The 18,140-nt window shown below is 36.9% G+C and overlaps 1 protein-coding gene across 3 annotated transcripts in view; it reads left to right on the top strand.

Annotated features, from left to right (window-relative positions):
- LOC107084214 (phosphatidylinositol-binding clathrin assembly protein-like) overlaps window positions 1–18,140 on the top strand; it is a 48,145-nt gene that overhangs the window by 9,728 nt on the left and 20,277 nt on the right. For all 3 annotated transcript variants that reach the window (XM_015373938.1, XM_015373939.1, XM_015373940.1), the window contains exons 2-6: window positions 7,675–7,817; window positions 14,523–14,598; window positions 15,659–15,761; window positions 15,837–15,930; window positions 17,861–17,972. In XM_015373938.1, the coding sequence (XP_015229424.1) occupies window positions 7,675–7,817; window positions 14,523–14,598; window positions 15,659–15,761; window positions 15,837–15,930; window positions 17,861–17,972 (528 nt within the window). The remainder of the gene's footprint in view (window positions 1–7,674; window positions 7,818–14,522; window positions 14,599–15,658; window positions 15,762–15,836; window positions 15,931–17,860; window positions 17,973–18,140) is intronic.

An 18,140-nucleotide genomic window follows, 5' to 3' on the forward strand; every position in this document is an offset into this window, starting at 1 on the left:
GGATCAGCTGCAGCTGTCTGATCCACTTTTTAAGCAGACCTGTGAAAACATAGTTGCGATAATCGATTCGACTAAAAATTTATGCATGGATAATTTTTTCCAGATCATGCTGAGACATTAGTCCTTTAATCCTGGAAATGTTCTTCAGGTGATAGAAAGTCGACCTTGTAATTGTCTTGAAATGCTTTTGGAGGTTGCTTTGATATGACTGACTTTCATGGTAATAATATTTTGACATCTTAGAGGTCTGACTTTACCCCGTCGACCTAAAATTTGAAGCACAATACTTACTAAAAGTCTCCACAAAGTGTTTCTTGTTACCTAGTAATACAGTGTAACTTGTTAAGTTATGTACATGGTTATTGATGTACTGTAAAAGAAAGCGTTACCATATCATCCATGCCGTTTTGAGTCAAAGTTTGATATTTATACAGTCTTCCATCATATATTCAATACAGCATCAATTTCCTTTGGCTGTTTGCCTGAATCCCTGCAGCCTTTTGTAGGAAAATATATGACGGAACGACTCCTGTAATCTATTGTAATTTATATTGGACAGTAGATAGAATAGCATCATAGCAAATTACTTGAAAATGAACATTAACTTTGAAAGTTTCCAGAGAAAATTTGCTGATTAAAACTTCTTTTTAAACTGCTTTTCTGGATACCTGGAGATTTCAAGCTCCTTACTTTTATTTTAGTCTCAACCCCCCAACCCCTCCACCTCCACTGGGGCTAAAATAAGTGGTGTGTCAGCAGCGATCTACTCGCTTCAGCTGCTGGTTGTCCACTTTGTGTCCATGAGGCAGGGTCAGGTTGTGCATCAGAGCTTTAGAGCAGAAAACGTCTGTCCAGTTTAGCATGAAAAGTGTGGTTTGAGCACAGGAGGAAGAACAGACACAAGATGTTCCAAACCATGTAAGCTCCAGCAAATGTTTCTAAAAACAGGCTACCAGTCCTTTTAATTATTCTGAAGGAACCGTTCGCTTTTTTCATAATGGTTTTAAATCAGCCTTTTCATGGAACCACATCCGACTTGGATTTGGTTCCAGATTTTAAAATATTTTAAACCATCATTCTAGAGCGGAGGTCTTCATCAGGGGGTCGCGGAAGATTTGGTTGATTAGACTTTTCTTTTTATGTTTCCCCCAAGTAATGACAAGTAAAGCTACCCCAGACCGTCAAACTATCAGTGCCGTGTTTGATAAAGGTTTAGTTTTTAATTTGTTTTAAATGCTGTGTTAATTTCAATGAAGTGACACCTGCCAATGTTAGAAAGTTCTCATTTTTTTCTGCCATTTCTGTCCAGTTTCTCAAGGATTGTTGAACCTTGATTTCTAATTTTTGGTCAGCGGTAGAGCTTGCTTTTGGTTCGTTTGTGACCTCCTGGAGGATTTCTTTGTTGCCTTTCGGAGCAAGATTAGTTGGTCTGCTGTTATTCGGATGTTTCATCACCATTCCATGTTTTCAACATCTGTTTGTAATGAGCTTCACAGGAGTCCCAAATTGTTAGAAATGTCTCTTTTACCTTTTCCAGACTGAGAGATGGTAACTTCATCTTCTTTAGATGAGTGCATGAAGTGTTGCATTTTAAAGGTATGGTGGAGGATGTGCTTCTTCCGGCTGGATCATCAAAATAAGTGGTCCTTCTGATTGTCAATCATTCTGGCGATGTGTTTACGTACGTCCTACGTGCTCGTCCCCATTTTCACTTACCGGTAGTGAGTCTGACATAGTGGAAAAAATACAAATCTTCTTTTGTAAAGTAAGCTTGTATGAGCGATGCAAACAACAACTTTTAAACAGAGCGTGCATGAGGAGAAATGGGCTGGTGCACGCTCTCGCATGCATTTAAACGCATTTTAGGCGTTCCCTCTCGGGAAATGGTACAGGGTTGTGCATGTGCATTTTTATTGAAGTGGAGAGAGCGGGTCTTTTCAAAGGTTTGCGAAAATTCCTTAACTATACCTTTAAAATTGTTTCACCTACTATATGTAGTGATATTGATTATTTCAGTGATCCCTGATTCTGATAGTCAGGAAATAATTTCCAAACTCATAGAATAATAAGGTATCTTTTCTTCCATTTAGATACTTGTTTCCTCCCTTTATAAAAGAAGCTGCAATTTGGAAATTTACTCTGGTTGAATTTGATATTAATGTTCGTTTTATGCTCTAAACAAATGAATAAAAAGCACAAAAAAAGATCTGTAGGAGTAAATATTTATAAAGCACTTTGTAAAAAGAGATGCCTGCATCTAAATGAAATTTTTATCTAACTTTATTGACATGTTTTGGTATATTAAAGATGTTTGTTTTCTCTGCGTTCTTCCAGACACTGAATTTGCAGCCCCTTCCCTGATATTTGCCCTTTAAGAAGGGGACAAATGTCAGCTCGTACATGCAGCAGAGTGAGAGAGTGATACACTAATGAATTTTCTATTTTACCTGCAGACAAACACAAATATGTCAGCCAATTAAAATTCATGTTTTTCTTCACTGATCATTGAGGTGTTTACACTGTTCGTTATCATGTTCGTTTTGTAGCCTGGGGTTTAAGAAGCATCTAAAAAAACCTGCCAGACTCAAACGCCCTGATAAATTGGTTTTACTTGTGAAACTATTTGCTTTACTACTTAATCAAATCTGTTTTTGGACGTTACTTCCATTTCATTCTTCACTCTTATTCATTATATTCCGTCTCCCTCTTTATTTGTTAGTCTCTTGCTCCTTTTGAATGGTTTTGCAGAAAATATTTGAGTTATGAAGACAAACCTTCATGCAATCATACTGGACAGAACTTAGAAATACAAGAGTCGTTTTGTAGTTTGGAAATTTACAATGACATGATTTGGCAGATTTGTAAATATACAGCTTACAGCCTGTATGTAAAGGTTCATGCAGATCAGATAAATCTTAAATCGGTTAAACAGATGCCATATCTATATATTTCCTTTGCCAGGATCAATAAAAAAATCTTGCAGTTGGACCCAGTTTGATATGGAGGACCAACTCTGCCATATTTAAAAATAAATATAGAAATAAATAAATGCTCAATGAATAAATAAGCATACAATTAATTTCCCCCAAAAATACAAACAAATAAATGTAAGTGGAAATGAAATTATACAGTGAGACTTAAAAAAAGAAGTAATAAATAAATTAAGTTAAATATTATAATGGACAATAAATAAGGTAATTATTACAAAGGCGAATAAATAAAGAAGCTAATTAAAAGAGATATATACATTTGTTTCTCACTGTATAATTTCATTTTTACTTACATTTATTAGTTTATTGTATTTTGGGGGGCAATTAATTGTATGCTTATTTATTTGTTGAGCATTTATTTATTTCTGTATTTATTTTTAAATATGGCAGTTTCATGTTGTCTGATCAAATTTAAATAACTTGTACAAAAGCTCTTTGTGAAGGTTTTCAAACCCCTCAGAGGGTTTTATAAAAAAAATTACATGACACACCAACAAGAAGCAGTGCAGGGTGTGAGATAGAAAGAAAAGAGTATTGGGTTTCAATTTTTTTGACATAAAATCTAAAAAACTGAAAAATCTTCCATGAATTAACATAAAATCCCTAAATCTGTTTATTTTATAACCAGCATTTGCTTCCATCACAGCTGCAAATCCTATGGCATATGCATGACACATTCACACATCAGGACCATTTCACTTACAATATGTTCAAGATGAGTCTTTTTTGATGGGGAGCGATGTAAACTGCTAGATGAAACCTATAAATAGACCTTCCTGTGGCATTCCTTTAGTACTGGCTTTCCTCTTGCCACCATTCTTCTCAGACCACCTGTATTTATACAAATTCATACTAATCACACAATTTTTGGAAGGACTTAAATGCACAGGATTTTATTTAATGGCATCAGATTAAAGGGGGCTGAATGAAGCCACAAAGTCGGCATCACTTTTTCATTCCACTTCATAATCATGTTCTACTTTCTATTCATCTATTACTAAATCATCAATGAAATGCATTGGAGCTTGTTGTCGTAATGGTGTAAAGTACTTTAAAAAAGCAAGCATTATGAATGCTTTTGAAATTCACTGTAAGTGATTGTTTTTGAAAATACAGGAGTTAATGTATAACACATTCGGTTTCTGTAAGAACCTGTCAGGTTTGATTTAAATTAGCCTGGTTTCTAACAAATCTTTCAAAATAAAACACCTGCACAACATGGCCCCCATGTTACCCTACTGAAATGTGTTTCATGTATCATTAAATTGGGACATTTATTCTCCAGAAGGAGGATATTTTATCTCAGCCAACTGAACAAGGAAGCTCCAGAGGAAAAATTCGTATTCATTACTCACTATCAGTTTAAACATGTGTCTGGAAATTGAACAAATTAGATCTTGCTGCTTCGCTCTATAAACATTTCAGTGGAAACAGGCAGAGAACTGTGCAGCATTGCAGCCAAATAAAGGGGCTGAGAAAACAGTTGATCTTATTCCCCTTCATACACATTTACTCTTATTAAAACTGTTGTTTATTACTGAAATTGTTTGCTGTCATTGAGTTCCGGAAAATGAAAGCTGTAGTTAATGTAAAACCTGGAGCCTCGCTTTGTTCAGTGGATTCAAGGCTCCGCAAAGATTTAAGCTTTGTTTTTTTCTTAGCCTCTCTTTTTACTCACCGTCTCCACATTTATTTTTGCTGGTGTTGCGCCGATGCCATTTTTTGGCCCCGATACCTGGCTGTGCAGTATTGGCCGATACTGATACCATACCAATACCATCTGTTTGAAATTGATGAGTGTGTATATATGAAGAACTGCATACTACTTGGATGTAAAATATCGTAATTTTCAGACTATAAGCCGCACATGAATATAAGCCGCAGAAGCTAAATTGCATGATTTGTACATATACAATCTGCACCGGACTATAAGCCCCAGGTTTTTTATGTTTAATTACCATATGGTTCGTGCACAGAGAGGATTGTCGGGAAAGAGGCAACTGTTTGGGGAAGCTCCTGTTTATTAACATTTCAACACGATTAAATTGAGACAATTCTTCCTGCTGGCGTCTCCAACGTCTCACCATTGACTCGTTGATTCCGAGGTTACGTGCAGCGGTTCTATTTCCTTTGTTTACTGCCAAATTGACTGCCTTTAACTTTAGAGCTGCATCATATGCATTTCAACGTTTGTTTTCCATATTGAGGGTGTCACACAAACTGTCTTGCGCTCGCAATGTCCGTCTTTCTCGGAGTCTGCTTCCGGAGGACGTCCGCATTCCTGTGCGTGCGGCTACTTGTGTGTTGAAGCAAATGTGACGTCAACATGGTGGATGGTAAAATCCATAGATTTAGGTATTACCCTAGTGGCTGTTAGCTGTAAAAGTCCATAGATAAGTCGCATTGTTATATAAGCAGCAAGGTCGAAAAATGGGGGAAAAGTTGCGGCTTATAGTCTGAAAATTATGGTAATTGCCATCATCGGTAATTTTATTTTAATTTTTATATTTTATATCCATATTTTTATCTTAAGTGTATATATTAGTCTATTTTATTGCATGCCTTATACCCACAGTGTTTTAGGTATTTTTGTAATTTTATTTACCTATTCCATATTATATTCCATGTTTCATGTTGCACGATTGTACCACAAAAATTCCTAGTTTGTGAACTCCTTCACTAACAATGGCAATAAACCTGATTCTGATTCTGATCATAGTTTTGTCAAGCTGCTGCCTACTTTTGTGAAGCAGGAAAAGACTAATACAAAGTGAATCCAGTAGAAATTTTTATTGCCGACCTGGAATGGGTGACAATACTGTAGTTGAATAAACTACTGGCTCTCAAAGTGGTATCTGTTCCCTATATGTTGGTACTCCCCGATACTTGTATCTGCATCGGTACAACACACATTTTTACCACTTGTAAAAATTAGTAAAAAGCTTTAAAGTTGGTTAATATTCTATGACAAATATTATTATCATTGCATCATGCAGAGACCAACCATAAACATTTCTGAGTCCTGACCCCAGCTCATACAGTCTGACATTGAGCTCACTGTGGTATTTAATAGTATATCACACTGAGATGAAAAAAGCTGATTCTTTTTTTGATTTTGGTCATAATTTTACAGCATTATGTTATAAATAAGTTTTATACATCTTTTTTTTTCAAAATGCCATGGTACTTCAAAGAGCTTATGTTGCTGCAAACTCTAACAAGGTTTCTAACAACTTTAAAAGAGAAACTGACCCACAGCATGATGGATCCCCCACCTTAGCCAACTTAAGCTTCATGAGCTCTCTGTAAATTAATCTTTTGTTTGAAAGCAGTTATATCTCAGGTGTTTGTTGCTGAAAACCTTAATAATAGTCTCATTATGACTAGTTTATGATGAGAGAAGACCTTGTAAAACTTCCACACAACCATTTGCCATTCAGGTATCCCGTCTTTGTCCATTAGGGATTTGGTGACTTAAATAATTTTTGTTTTCTTTCCGATGTTGAAGAGCGGTTTAGACGAATTGGCCTCTGTACAATTTTATTATTTTAAAGAACAAATGATGGCATATTAATTAACATTAATTAGACACTGATGAGCAGAAAATAACTGAATTATTCATAAGAACGTTTTAGTAAAATGTATCTAACAAAAATTGTAAAGGTTGCAAAAAACCTTCAGAATTTCAACATGGGATTCAGTAAAAGAAGATATCTTTTAATCCCTTTTTGTCTGAATTTATATACATGTATATGTATTTTAAAAAAAAGGTTTTGGCCTTTTAGTAATTGCCCTATTGACAGTTCTAAACTTTCTATTTATTTTCAAAATAAATAGAAATGTAGGTATATTACACTGGCAAAATCTGTTATGGTCAATGGAAAACATAGGCTGTGTCTGAACGTCCGCCCTAACCCCTAAATCCCTCAATCACTATGTAGAGTTGGGACTATATAGTGGAACTCATAGTGAACTCAGTTAACTTACTGTTTAAACAGATGATTACTAGTTTTACCCCCCATTGGTTACATAACTCTGCCTCCCCACACGGTGCCGCTGTCGGGTAGTGAGGAGCCCCCCGCAAAGCTTTCTGGGACATATCTGCTTGTCTAGTGACCATGGATGATCACTCCATTTCAAGATGCATTGTGGGAAATTTTAAGTCCAATACTTTTTTCGTCAACTAGACATTCAGACACTTATATAAAATGACGTAACCACTATATAGTGCCCTATATAGTGGTTAAGATGGACATTTGGACACAGTAATACACCGTTGGGAACCAGTTGGAATGGAAACAAGTGTTCGAGAAAGGTTCCTAGGTCCACACTGTGTTAACTGGAACTGAGGGAAGCCACCTCCTATCTTGGATGTGTGCATAATGCAAAGGGTTTTTTGCATATTTGCAGAAATGGGTGTCAATTTGTTAACAAAAAATTCTCTCCCTTTAATTAGTAGCCAAATAGATTGATTTCTGTCAAATCTGTAGTGTGATTTTTCAGGTGAAATAAGATATGAATTTATCTCAAAGCTTTTTATTACTTTCTCAAGTAAAATGCAGGAAGCAATCAGACTAAACTCTGTAATTCTGCCAACAGAAGCTCTTGGCTTTGACACAGATTTTTCTACATGCTCAGATTGTTTTATGGTTTATTGTTTTTTCTTCCCTCCTGTTTCTCTCAGACCTGATCCACTGCACCAATGAGCTGAACGTCAGCATCCCCCATCTGGCAGACACGCTGCTGGAGCGCACGACAAGCAACAGCTGGATAGTGGTTTTCAAAGCGCTCATCGCCACACACCACCTCATGATGTACGGCAGCGAGGTAAGCTCAACATATCAATGCAGCGACTTCTGAGACAAGGAAAAACACAGAACAGCGGTTTATCATCTCAAGGTTGAAATGGAGAAGATTTGTCTGACAAAACTACATCTTTTAAACCTATAATGTGGTGACTATCCCGTTCAATTACGCTTAAAAACAAAAAAAAAATATGTAGAAAAGAAATAGCAAAAAAAGGTTTTCACTCTCTTCAAAAATCAAGACAACAAAAATCAAGAGTCAAGAATCAACAACGATTGTTTTCACAGCTGAAGTGGTTTACGAAATGATGGAGAGTGGAGTAATAAAAGAAACAGCATCGTCCGCACAGCAATCCCCCCCAGTAGGAATATTGCTAGCGTCCAGTCCAGCCGGGATGGTATCTGAGATGCCCTTCAGGAGGATTCACCATATTTGTAAAATACCGTTAAACCAAAATCTTTCATAAATCTGAAATTCATCTCATTCAGCTGGGGAGCTTTTTGTTGTTGCTTTTGGATGTGATTGACATCTCTCAAAGAAAACCAATGCAACAAGTTATCTCCTTTTATTCACATTTCCCAAAACAATGCAATCTTGAAATGTTTCATACCCTTCTTAACAATCTGAAAAAGAAAATCCTTATCTGCACAACAACAACCAAACCTCTGAAGTTTAAAAAAAATGACCAGTTGGTCCCAGATCAGATTACTCACCTTTAATCGGCTGCCAACAGTCCCAGGCTATGTGTGCGTGGTCCTTCACTGTTTTCCTGCAGATAGGAGAAAAAAACAAACCCTACCTTTGTGCAAAAAGCTTTATTTTTCTATTTTATCAAAAGGAGTAACAGTTCATACAATATATTGGTTGAAAATTAGCCCTCCCTCACATACAGGGCTGTCCCTAAGCTCTGTTATCTCTGTAAAAATAAAGAAACAAGCTTATCTGCTGAGAAACAGAGTGAAACATTATTTGTCATGAAGTCTACATTGTAAATACCGATGGTGGGTTGTGATACTGGGAACCTCGGGCGGGAAAATAACAGACTTGTTTAAACGTTCCTTTTTATTTATAAAGCTCAGTTTATCTGTCTGTCCGTTAACAAAGTATTGGTTTAAATGTGCGTGAATGTATGGACTCGCTCTCTCTGCAACTCTTTTTTTTTTTCCAACATTACATTGTTCTGCACTGCAAAAACGATCTGAAATTAAGTAAAAATTTCTTAAATCAAGTGTATTAAGCCTTAATTTGAGCAGGTAAATAAGATAGTTTGCCAATGGAATGAGTATTTTTACACTTAAAATAAGTTAATTATATAATATGCACTCGAAACAAGACAATGCAACTGATTTTTCTGGCAAAGTGTTTCATTTACCTCCTCAACTTAGGATAAAATGCACTTATTTTAAGAAAAAAATACTTATTTAGATTTACATTTTTTGCAGTGTGTTTAAATGAGACGATTAAATTGTATTTTTCTTTCTATTAAGCAACATAAAATAATATTGGGTGTTACCTGGGGCTCTAGAGAAACGCTGAATGATGATGTTTTCTAGTCACATATCCTAATAATTAACCTCTTCTAAAACAAAAAAAGCTGGATATGCTGCTCTGCAGGTAGCTGCAGTATCTCTCCAGCTCTCCTCTGTCTCTCAGAGGGACATCTTGCTTGTGTCCGACGCAGACTGATGAAGCGTCCCGCTGACATTTCAGTGGTCAGCGTGATAAGTCGCCTCGCTCTGCTGCTTGCCCTTCTTCTCCTCAACAAGAGAAAAACATCAAACATGTTTCACGATGAGCAGTTCAGATCAGATGAGACAGAAGGGATTCGGCAGACATGACCGGGAGGGTGATGACTCCCTCAAAGCATGGAAACATTAAAGCTTTTAGTGATTCCATTTGTGGCCTGATGGTTTGTGGCTGCATAAACTGCCCAGGTCTCGTTTTAACAGCTGGTTTTGAAGTTATAGAAATCACAGAGATACTACACACAAAAAAAATTAACTTAACACTTGGTTTTGCTCCCATGTTTTATGAGATGAACTCAAAGATCTAAAACTTTTTCCACATAAACAATAAAACCATTTCCCTCAAATATTGTTCACAAACCAGTCTAAATCTTTGAAGGTGAACAGTTCTCCATTGCTGAGAGGTAATCCATCCCACCTCACAGGTGTGCCATATCAAGATGCTAATTAGACACCATGATTAGTGTGCAGGTGTGCCTTAGACTGCACACAATAAAAGGCCACTCTGAAAGGTGCAGTTTTATCACACAGCACAATGCAACAGATGTCACAAGATTCAAGGGAGGATGCAACTGGCATGGTGACAGCAGGAATGTCAGCCAGAGCTGTTGCTCGTCTATTGGATGTTCAATCTCTACCATAAGCCATCTCCAAAGGTGTTTCAGAGAATTTGGCGGTACATCCCACCAGCCTCACAACAGCAGACTGCGTGTAACCACACCAGCCCAGGACCTCCACATCCAGCATGTTCACCTCGAAGATCGCCTGAGACCAGCTGCTCAACAATCGCTTTACATACCAGAACTGCGCAAAGTGTCAGAAACCGTTCAAGGGAAGCTCGTTGCCCTCATCATGGTCTCCGACTCAATCCAGTTCGTTGTTGTAACCAACTCGAGTGGGCAAATGCTCACATTTGCTGGAATCTGGTGCATTGGACAGGTGTCCTCGTCACGGATGAATCCTGGTGTACACTGTTCAGGGCAGATGGCAGACAGTGTGTGTGGGTGAGCGGTTTTCTGATATCAATGTTGTGGATCAAGGGGCCCATGGTGGCGGTGGGGTTATTGTATGGTCAGGAGTCTGTTGTGGACAAAGAATCCAGGTGCACTTCTGGTCACAGTGGCCTTTTATTGTGGGCAGTCTAAAGCCGGACTTACACTGTGCAATTTTTTGCCTTTTCGATGCGACTTTCCAGTCATGAGAGAATTTTCAGATCGGGCCGACTTTCAACCTGATCGTGTGTCGTATAGTGTACAGGGGGTAAAGAGGGGTGATCAGCCTCTCACGACCGCCTCTCACGACCACCTCCTGATCAGGAATCGTGAGGTCGGGAGAAAATTTAACATGTTTGATTTTCAGTTGACCATCGTGGGCAAATCGCTCAGTGGGCAAACAACGATTCTTCTTCTTCTTCTTCTTCTTCCTCTCAGACGAAAACACAGAAGCATGGTGGGGGTTCTTTCTGTAAAATTGACAGACCGTAGTAGCCACGTTTGCTCAGCCATGTCTTTGTCCAAATACGTCGCCGCCTTTTCTTTTCAGGGCTTTCATTACAAAGTTGCAAAATTGCCAAGGCAGCATGTTTCACTCTAGTGAAGCTTTCTATTCCTTTTCTATTGGTTTGGCTTCTGTATAGATGAGACCCAGTAGTAACCTCTCTCTCCGGGGCTGAGTCCCATGTGATTTTTAGATGTGCAGTGTGAGCAGGTAGATCGGATCAGAGCGTCGGGCCGCACATGCATCGTAAGCTGTGAATTGTGTGAACTGTAGCCTACGGTGTATTCTAGGCTTAAGGCACACCTGCACGCTATTCATGGTGTCTAATCAGCATCTTGATATAGCACACCTGTAAGGTGGGATGGATTACCTCAGTAAAGGGGAAGTGTTTGCTATCACAGATTTAGACTGGTTTGTGAACAATATTTGAGGGATATGGTTTTAATGTGTATGTGGAAAAAGTTTTAGATCTTTGAGTTCATCTCAATTGGAGCAAAACTAAAAGTGTTGCATTTGTATTTTTGTTGATTATATCTCTTGGGTGATTTCATCGTAATAATCTTGTTTTTTCATTTCTTATCCTCACTGATTTCTATCCCTTTAAAGCCAGCTGTTAGAATAAGCCCGGGCAGTTTATGCAGAACCAAAATTGTTACGTTTATATTTCTATTGCGTGTATTAACCAAAGTAAGGTTGGTACTTTTGCTCATTTAGCTGAAAATAAAGGAGTTAGTAGTTAAAATTGTTATTGGGTTAGAGCATTTTTAGTGAAAGCAAAGAATTATAGGGAATCCTTATTTAATATTAAAATATTGTTGTTTTCTTTATTGCCAACTAAAACAGAATTTACTTTATTGAGCACTTTTAAGTCCAGACTAAAATAAACAGTGCTGACTTCCTTTAATTGCGATTTGCTTCATTTTTATGGCATTTTAATTTTATATCTCAAATGTCTCTGTAACTTTTGGAGCCCTTTGGCCGGGACACTCCAGGAAGAAAAAAACAGGTCATACATTTCATTGGACTTTCATGGTTCAATAATAAAAAAATGAAAAATCAAATGTTAAGAAACAAAATATTCAGTCCCATTGGTGAATTTTGCAGTTAGAATAAACTAAAACCTTATTTTTTTTTAGCATTAAATAACATCTATTGCACACAGTATATTTTAAAATATGAATTGACTTTTACAATTTTTGCAAAACTGCAGCCCCTCAGTAGAGTATTAGCTCTGCTGAGGTAGCAATACCTCATACAACATAGGAGTTCTGTTATGAACTCCTCTTTTAAGAAGACTGAATTTGGAGAAACAGTCATTAGCTGATTGTTAATTGTAAATCTCTAACCCTTATTTAGCTAAGAGTTCCTTAATTATAGATCTCTTGTGTTACAACAAACACAGCAGCTGGCCTGATCAGAGCGGGGTTGTTTTCACGCTTTCTGAGTTCTGCTGGCTGTTTATTAATGCAAACAACACAGAAGATGTTATAGATTTATTCAAAATCTCGGGTTACTCTGAAGATCCCGCTGAACAGAAATGCAGAGTGAAAACAACAACTCCGTACTCCACTGATACACATACAAGAGAAATGAATAATACAAGATTGGCCTTTCCTTTTAGATAGCACTAGAGTTCATAAAGTGCATATTTAAAACTCCTAATTAACGTTTTATAAAGCTAAGCTGGATCCTAGGGATGCTGTTTATGAATAAGTTTTGCTGAGATTCAACTTGCATTGATAATTAGAGGAGACAGTAAGACTTGATGATGATTTTAGATATTAGCAAATTAGTCACGTGACGCAGAAAGGCTTGGTAAGAACATGTTAATGTGGGGTAATTGGGCTTTTGTTAAGGGTAAAAAAACCGTCTTAAGGTAATTTTTTCCGGTGACGCATAAAATCACCTTTTGAGTGCATAAAAGGATGTCAGCTGACCTTTTTTTCTGATGCAGAATGAGGCAAAATCCTAGTCAGATTAAAACCTCCCACCTTCCTTTTTTGCTTTTTTTTTTTTTCTTGTGTTGAGTTTTTACATGAGAAAAACAAAAAATTAAACACAAAAAACAGCCCATTCTTGATTGGCTTAACAAAACAGTGCCTTTTTTTTTATTAGACCCTTCTTTAGCCTCCAATAACGCTAAATTAATAGTTGATAAGATTTACTAGAAGAATCAACCAGCACATGTGCAGCAGTGAAAAAGAAACTAGGACACCTCATTAAATATTAACTTTGTTATTAAGAAATGCTCACACACTAATGCCTAATCTTATTTAACTTATCTTTGAGAATAAAGGGATTTAATTGCATAGAAAACTACTTATTTCTCTCTATAAATAAAATATATCGCTGAGAATCTTTTGTGCCGTTCTTCCATTCCTCCCTTCCAGCTTTGAGATGTTTGAGGGGTTTTCCTGCATTCAAATCCTCATCTCACCAAAGATCTAGTTCTTATTTTATTTTATTCTTACTTTTGGGATTTAATGTTATGTTTTGGGTCAGTTTTCTGTATATGGGTCCAGCCACCTATAACGTAATCATTGATGGTCTTCCATATTTCCAATGCACCTTGATACATGGTAGACTTCATGGTGGATTCATTGATTATGAGCTCATCCAGTCCTGCTGCAGACTGTGGATCTAATGATGGCATTTTGGGGTTTTTTAATAGGGCTGAAACAATTAATCAGATGAATTGTGATTAATCGATTAATGAATTAATCGTCAACCAATTTGGTAATCGATTAATCGTTAACTGGAGACTCTAACACATGCCTTGAGCTGACTGAGCAACCCACTTACAGTAGTTATAATATCCAAAATAAAAAAATAATATATATATATATATATATATATATATATATATATATATATATATATATATTTTGCATTTGAGATAAAAAAAAAATGTTTTTTTCATCCGTCAATATGCTCTATCCAGAACTCCACAAGTGGCAAAGTTAGTTTCATCTGGTTTAATTTAATAAAAAATCTTCTTTAAGGAACCTTTGCTATCTGATTATTAATCAATTAATTGGAAAAATGCTCAACAGATTAATCGATTTGCTAAATAGCCATTAGTTGCAGCCCTGGTTTGTAAGACTTCTTCTAACATGATGCAATCTGTTTTTCGAGTTAACCATCTCAAAGGGCCACAGCTAGGTGCACTGGCAGTTCTACTAATGAGGATTTTTTCATAGAGTAGATGGGCTGATTTAGAAATCCTTTGATATCTCTTTTAATTTTTTTTATTGTACTCATAATCTACAGTATCCTTTATGAAAACCTCAGTCTGGGTAATTATATTATACGCTTCAAAATGTTTTCTTGAAATCTGATTCAAAAGGAGCTCAGCTTCTCAAAACTCGTACAAAAATGCTTCCTCTGTAACAACCCCACCTGCCCATGCATCTCTTTAACAACGCTTTAGGGAGATAATTCACTAACTTTGTCCTCTTTGTTTTGTCTGTTTTCCGTCCATCAGAGATTGATGCAGTACCTCGCCTCCAGAAACACGCTCTTCAACCTGAACAACTTTCTAGATAAAGCTGCTCTGCAAGGTGATTTAATGCTGCTTGACTGTCTGTAGACTCAGCAGTGCTGTACGTCCGACAGAAACGGCTTTCTGTCTGAATCTCCCTGGCTCTGTTACACCATCAATAAGCCAATGTTCAAAGCTAACTTTAAACAAAATAGTTTTTGTTTTGTTTTTTAAGAAAAAAAATCCAATATTTGATACAAGTTGCTGAATGTTGCTAAAAACTGGAACAATGCTCAGAGTGTGATTATATATTGAGAAGGCAAAGTAAGTCATTAAAATTGAAGCAGTAGAGAGCAGGAGCTTGTTTAGCATACACTGCAGAACCAATCCAGAAATAAGTCAACATTTCTTAAATTAAGTGCATTTACTCTTCATTTAGACATTTACTTAGACTTAACCTTATTTATCCCATGGGATTACTCCTTCAGTGATATTCTGGTTCCTTTAGCTTGTATAGAGCACAAAGGGCAGCGTTTAAACTAGATGCCAGTAAAGATAAAAACAAAACAAAAAAAAGACAATATAATAAGAGTCTACAAGAGAGCATAAAAAAGTTGTATTATCCTGGAAAATGCTTTAGATATAAAATATCTGCACTGTGGAGAGCTAAGGAAAGTGGTTGACTTGGATTATTGAATTTGCACTAATAAATTAACCATAAATAAATACAAAATAACACAGGCTACACAGTAGTTGGCATGTGTTATTGCACAGTGAGAGAACATGAGTGACAATAGGTAATGTTTTGCAAAAGATGTCTAAGGTAGGGGGATTTGTGTAGGTAGATAAGAGGATTTTCCAATTGAATGAGTATATTTACTCTTAAAATAAAAATAATTAGAAAATATGCACTTGGAATAAGATAATGCAATTGTGTTTTCCTATTTTCAATGTAAATTGTTTTTTTCCATTGGCAAAGTTTCTCACTTACCTCCTCAATTGAAGAACAAATGCTCTTATTAAGAAAAAATTACTTATCTAGGTTTCAATTCTTTCCAGTGTAGGAATAACATTAAATAAAATAAAGAATTATAGGATGCATATGAGATGTGATCAGTCTCTTCCTTTCTCCTCTCCAGGGTATAACATGTCAACTTTCATCAGACGCTACAGTCGATATCTGAATGAAAAAGCCATGTCCTACAGACTAGCAGCAGTGGACTTCACCAAGATGAAGAGAGGGTACACATGAAGGAATGACACGCACAGAACATATTAAGGTTACTCTTTTGCACACCGTTTTTATGTCTGTTTCAGGGCTGACGGTGTGATGCGAACCATGAACACAGAGAAGCTCATCAAGACTCTGCCCATCATACAGAACCAGCTGGATGCACTGCTAGATTTTCAGGTAAGTACATCAATTGTGGGCAGTGCCTTGAAAAAGGCTCTTAATCCGTCGCACAACCCTAAACTTGAAGTGTATATGCAGTTGTATTTAGCTCTTTGCTGTTTGTAAAATAGCTCAAGCCCAGTTAGAATAGATGAACAGTTTTTCAAGTCTTGCCACAGAATATTACCAGGATTTGGGCCATTCTACCGCATGATTTATTTTATAATGCTTTTTAAACCGTCAGTCTGATCACCCTCAATCACTGTTTGAAACTTCAATAGTAACCCTCCACCTCACTGGGCGACATAAAAAAGGGTTCTTTTTTTGTCTTTTATTTAATCTGAGGATTCCTGACTAAAATACATTGAGGACGCTGAACCTACACCATTTATTTGCAGCTCTATGGGTGTTTTTTTAATTTATTTTTTCATCTGCATTATGCTGGAATATTAGCCTCCGTCCCAGTATCAGTGCGCTGCAGTTCTGTTCCGTATTAAGTAATATCCTGCACGTCATCCTATAGAGGAACTCTTCAGGATGATGTGCAGTTAAGGTTTTCTGCCTTGTGGGGTATTTTGCAAGTCCAGTTTTGGTTTCTTCTAAACAGAGTGTTTGAGAAAATCAACTTTACATGATATTATTGGAAGTAATACTTTTTTAAACAAGAATTTAAATGCTTCAAAACTAGTGTTGCGCCGATACCGGGCAAGGCCCCGATACTGCACTAAAATGACGGTATCGGTATCGACGAGTACCGACAAACAAGGCACCGATACCATTTTGAGAGCCAAAAGTTTATTTAGCTATTGTAACCCATTCCATCTAGGCAATAAAAAGTTCTACTGGATTCACTTTGTATTAGTCTTTTTCCTGCTTCACAGAGGTAGGCAGCAGATTGACAAAGCCATGATGGCAATTATTTTACATCAAAAGTCACCTAAAAAATAATATGTTGTTACCATGAAGTTAACCTCTGACTGCAACACTACAGAAGGTAATTACAGTTAGCACGGGGTTAAATAACGGTTATTTTTTTACTGAACAACCAAACGACTCTTTGAATGAGGGAACAAAATAAAACAAAACGCATCCTTCTCAAAATCTTCCAAGCACTGAAGAGACATCATGGAGTTCTCCAACTTCTCCAGATCTCATCTGGCCTGCTTCAGCCACTTTGAAGGCAGCTCAGGATCCGAATGAAACTTAAATAAGTCAACACCATCCTTATGGGTGCTGAAGTAAAAAGCTGCAACACAACATGAAAGCATAGCTGTATCTGAATCAATGGAAACTTTGGCAGCTGTCCATAACTAAACACTGTTCCAGCTTTCGGTTGTTCTCCAGCATACGTCAGCCTCCCTCAGTCACTTAGCGGAACTAGAGTCACACACAGTTTAAAATAAAAAAATTAAAACGATTCTATGCCAGCAGCCTTGATCATAGTTATTAACATTTGGGTCTACAAAAAATTCTAGAAAATGTCTATTGTATCATCAACACTTAGCTTATTCTCCTCCATTATTTTACTGCAAAGGATCATGGGATATACAGTGTTGTATAGCGATAACCTTACTTCAGTGCCTTAATAAGTCTGTTGATAACTTAAAAATAGAACTCACTTAATTGTTGTTAAATCTGACATTGATGTATTAGTAGGTTTGCAAATATACCGCACACCATTTCTATTTCAGTGGATTGAAACTAACCTAACTCAGTTTTAAACTTCTCCACAACGTCACTTGTCTGATGTGTCCCTGCTGGTTAATTAAGCTTTTTGTTCACTAAATGCTTTTATCTCAGTGTAAAAGCAGATGAATACAAATACCACCCTTCTTAGTTTTTCCTTGTCCTCCTTAAAACAATATAAAGGCTGTCTTGTTCAATGACATTAAATCGCATGAAGTGATGTGAAAAGCTCAAACTTATGTTGATTTTTCCTTCCAAACAGCCAAACTCCAACGAGCTGACCAATGGAGTGATCAACACTGCATTCATGCTGTTGTTTAAAGACTCCATACGGCTGTTTGCTGCTTATAACGAGGGTGTCATCAACATGTTGGGTGAGTGGAAACAGCATGGGCACGCCGCCCTCGTGCATCACACACTGCGCCTGAGGCGTCTGGGTCTTCTTCTAGCAAAGCAGACAAAGATGAGTCCTAGTTGTTTGGATAAATTAAAAATAAAATCTATTAGTCATCTTAAGGCACTTTACAGTTCAACCAGATCAT

Source organism: Cyprinodon variegatus, unplaced genomic scaffold (genome assembly GCF_000732505.1).
Source record: "Cyprinodon variegatus isolate N-32 unplaced genomic scaffold, C_variegatus-1.0 Scaffold94, whole genome shotgun sequence".
In the NCBI taxonomy this organism is placed as follows: Eukaryota; Metazoa; Chordata; class Actinopteri; order Cyprinodontiformes; family Cyprinodontidae; genus Cyprinodon; species Cyprinodon variegatus.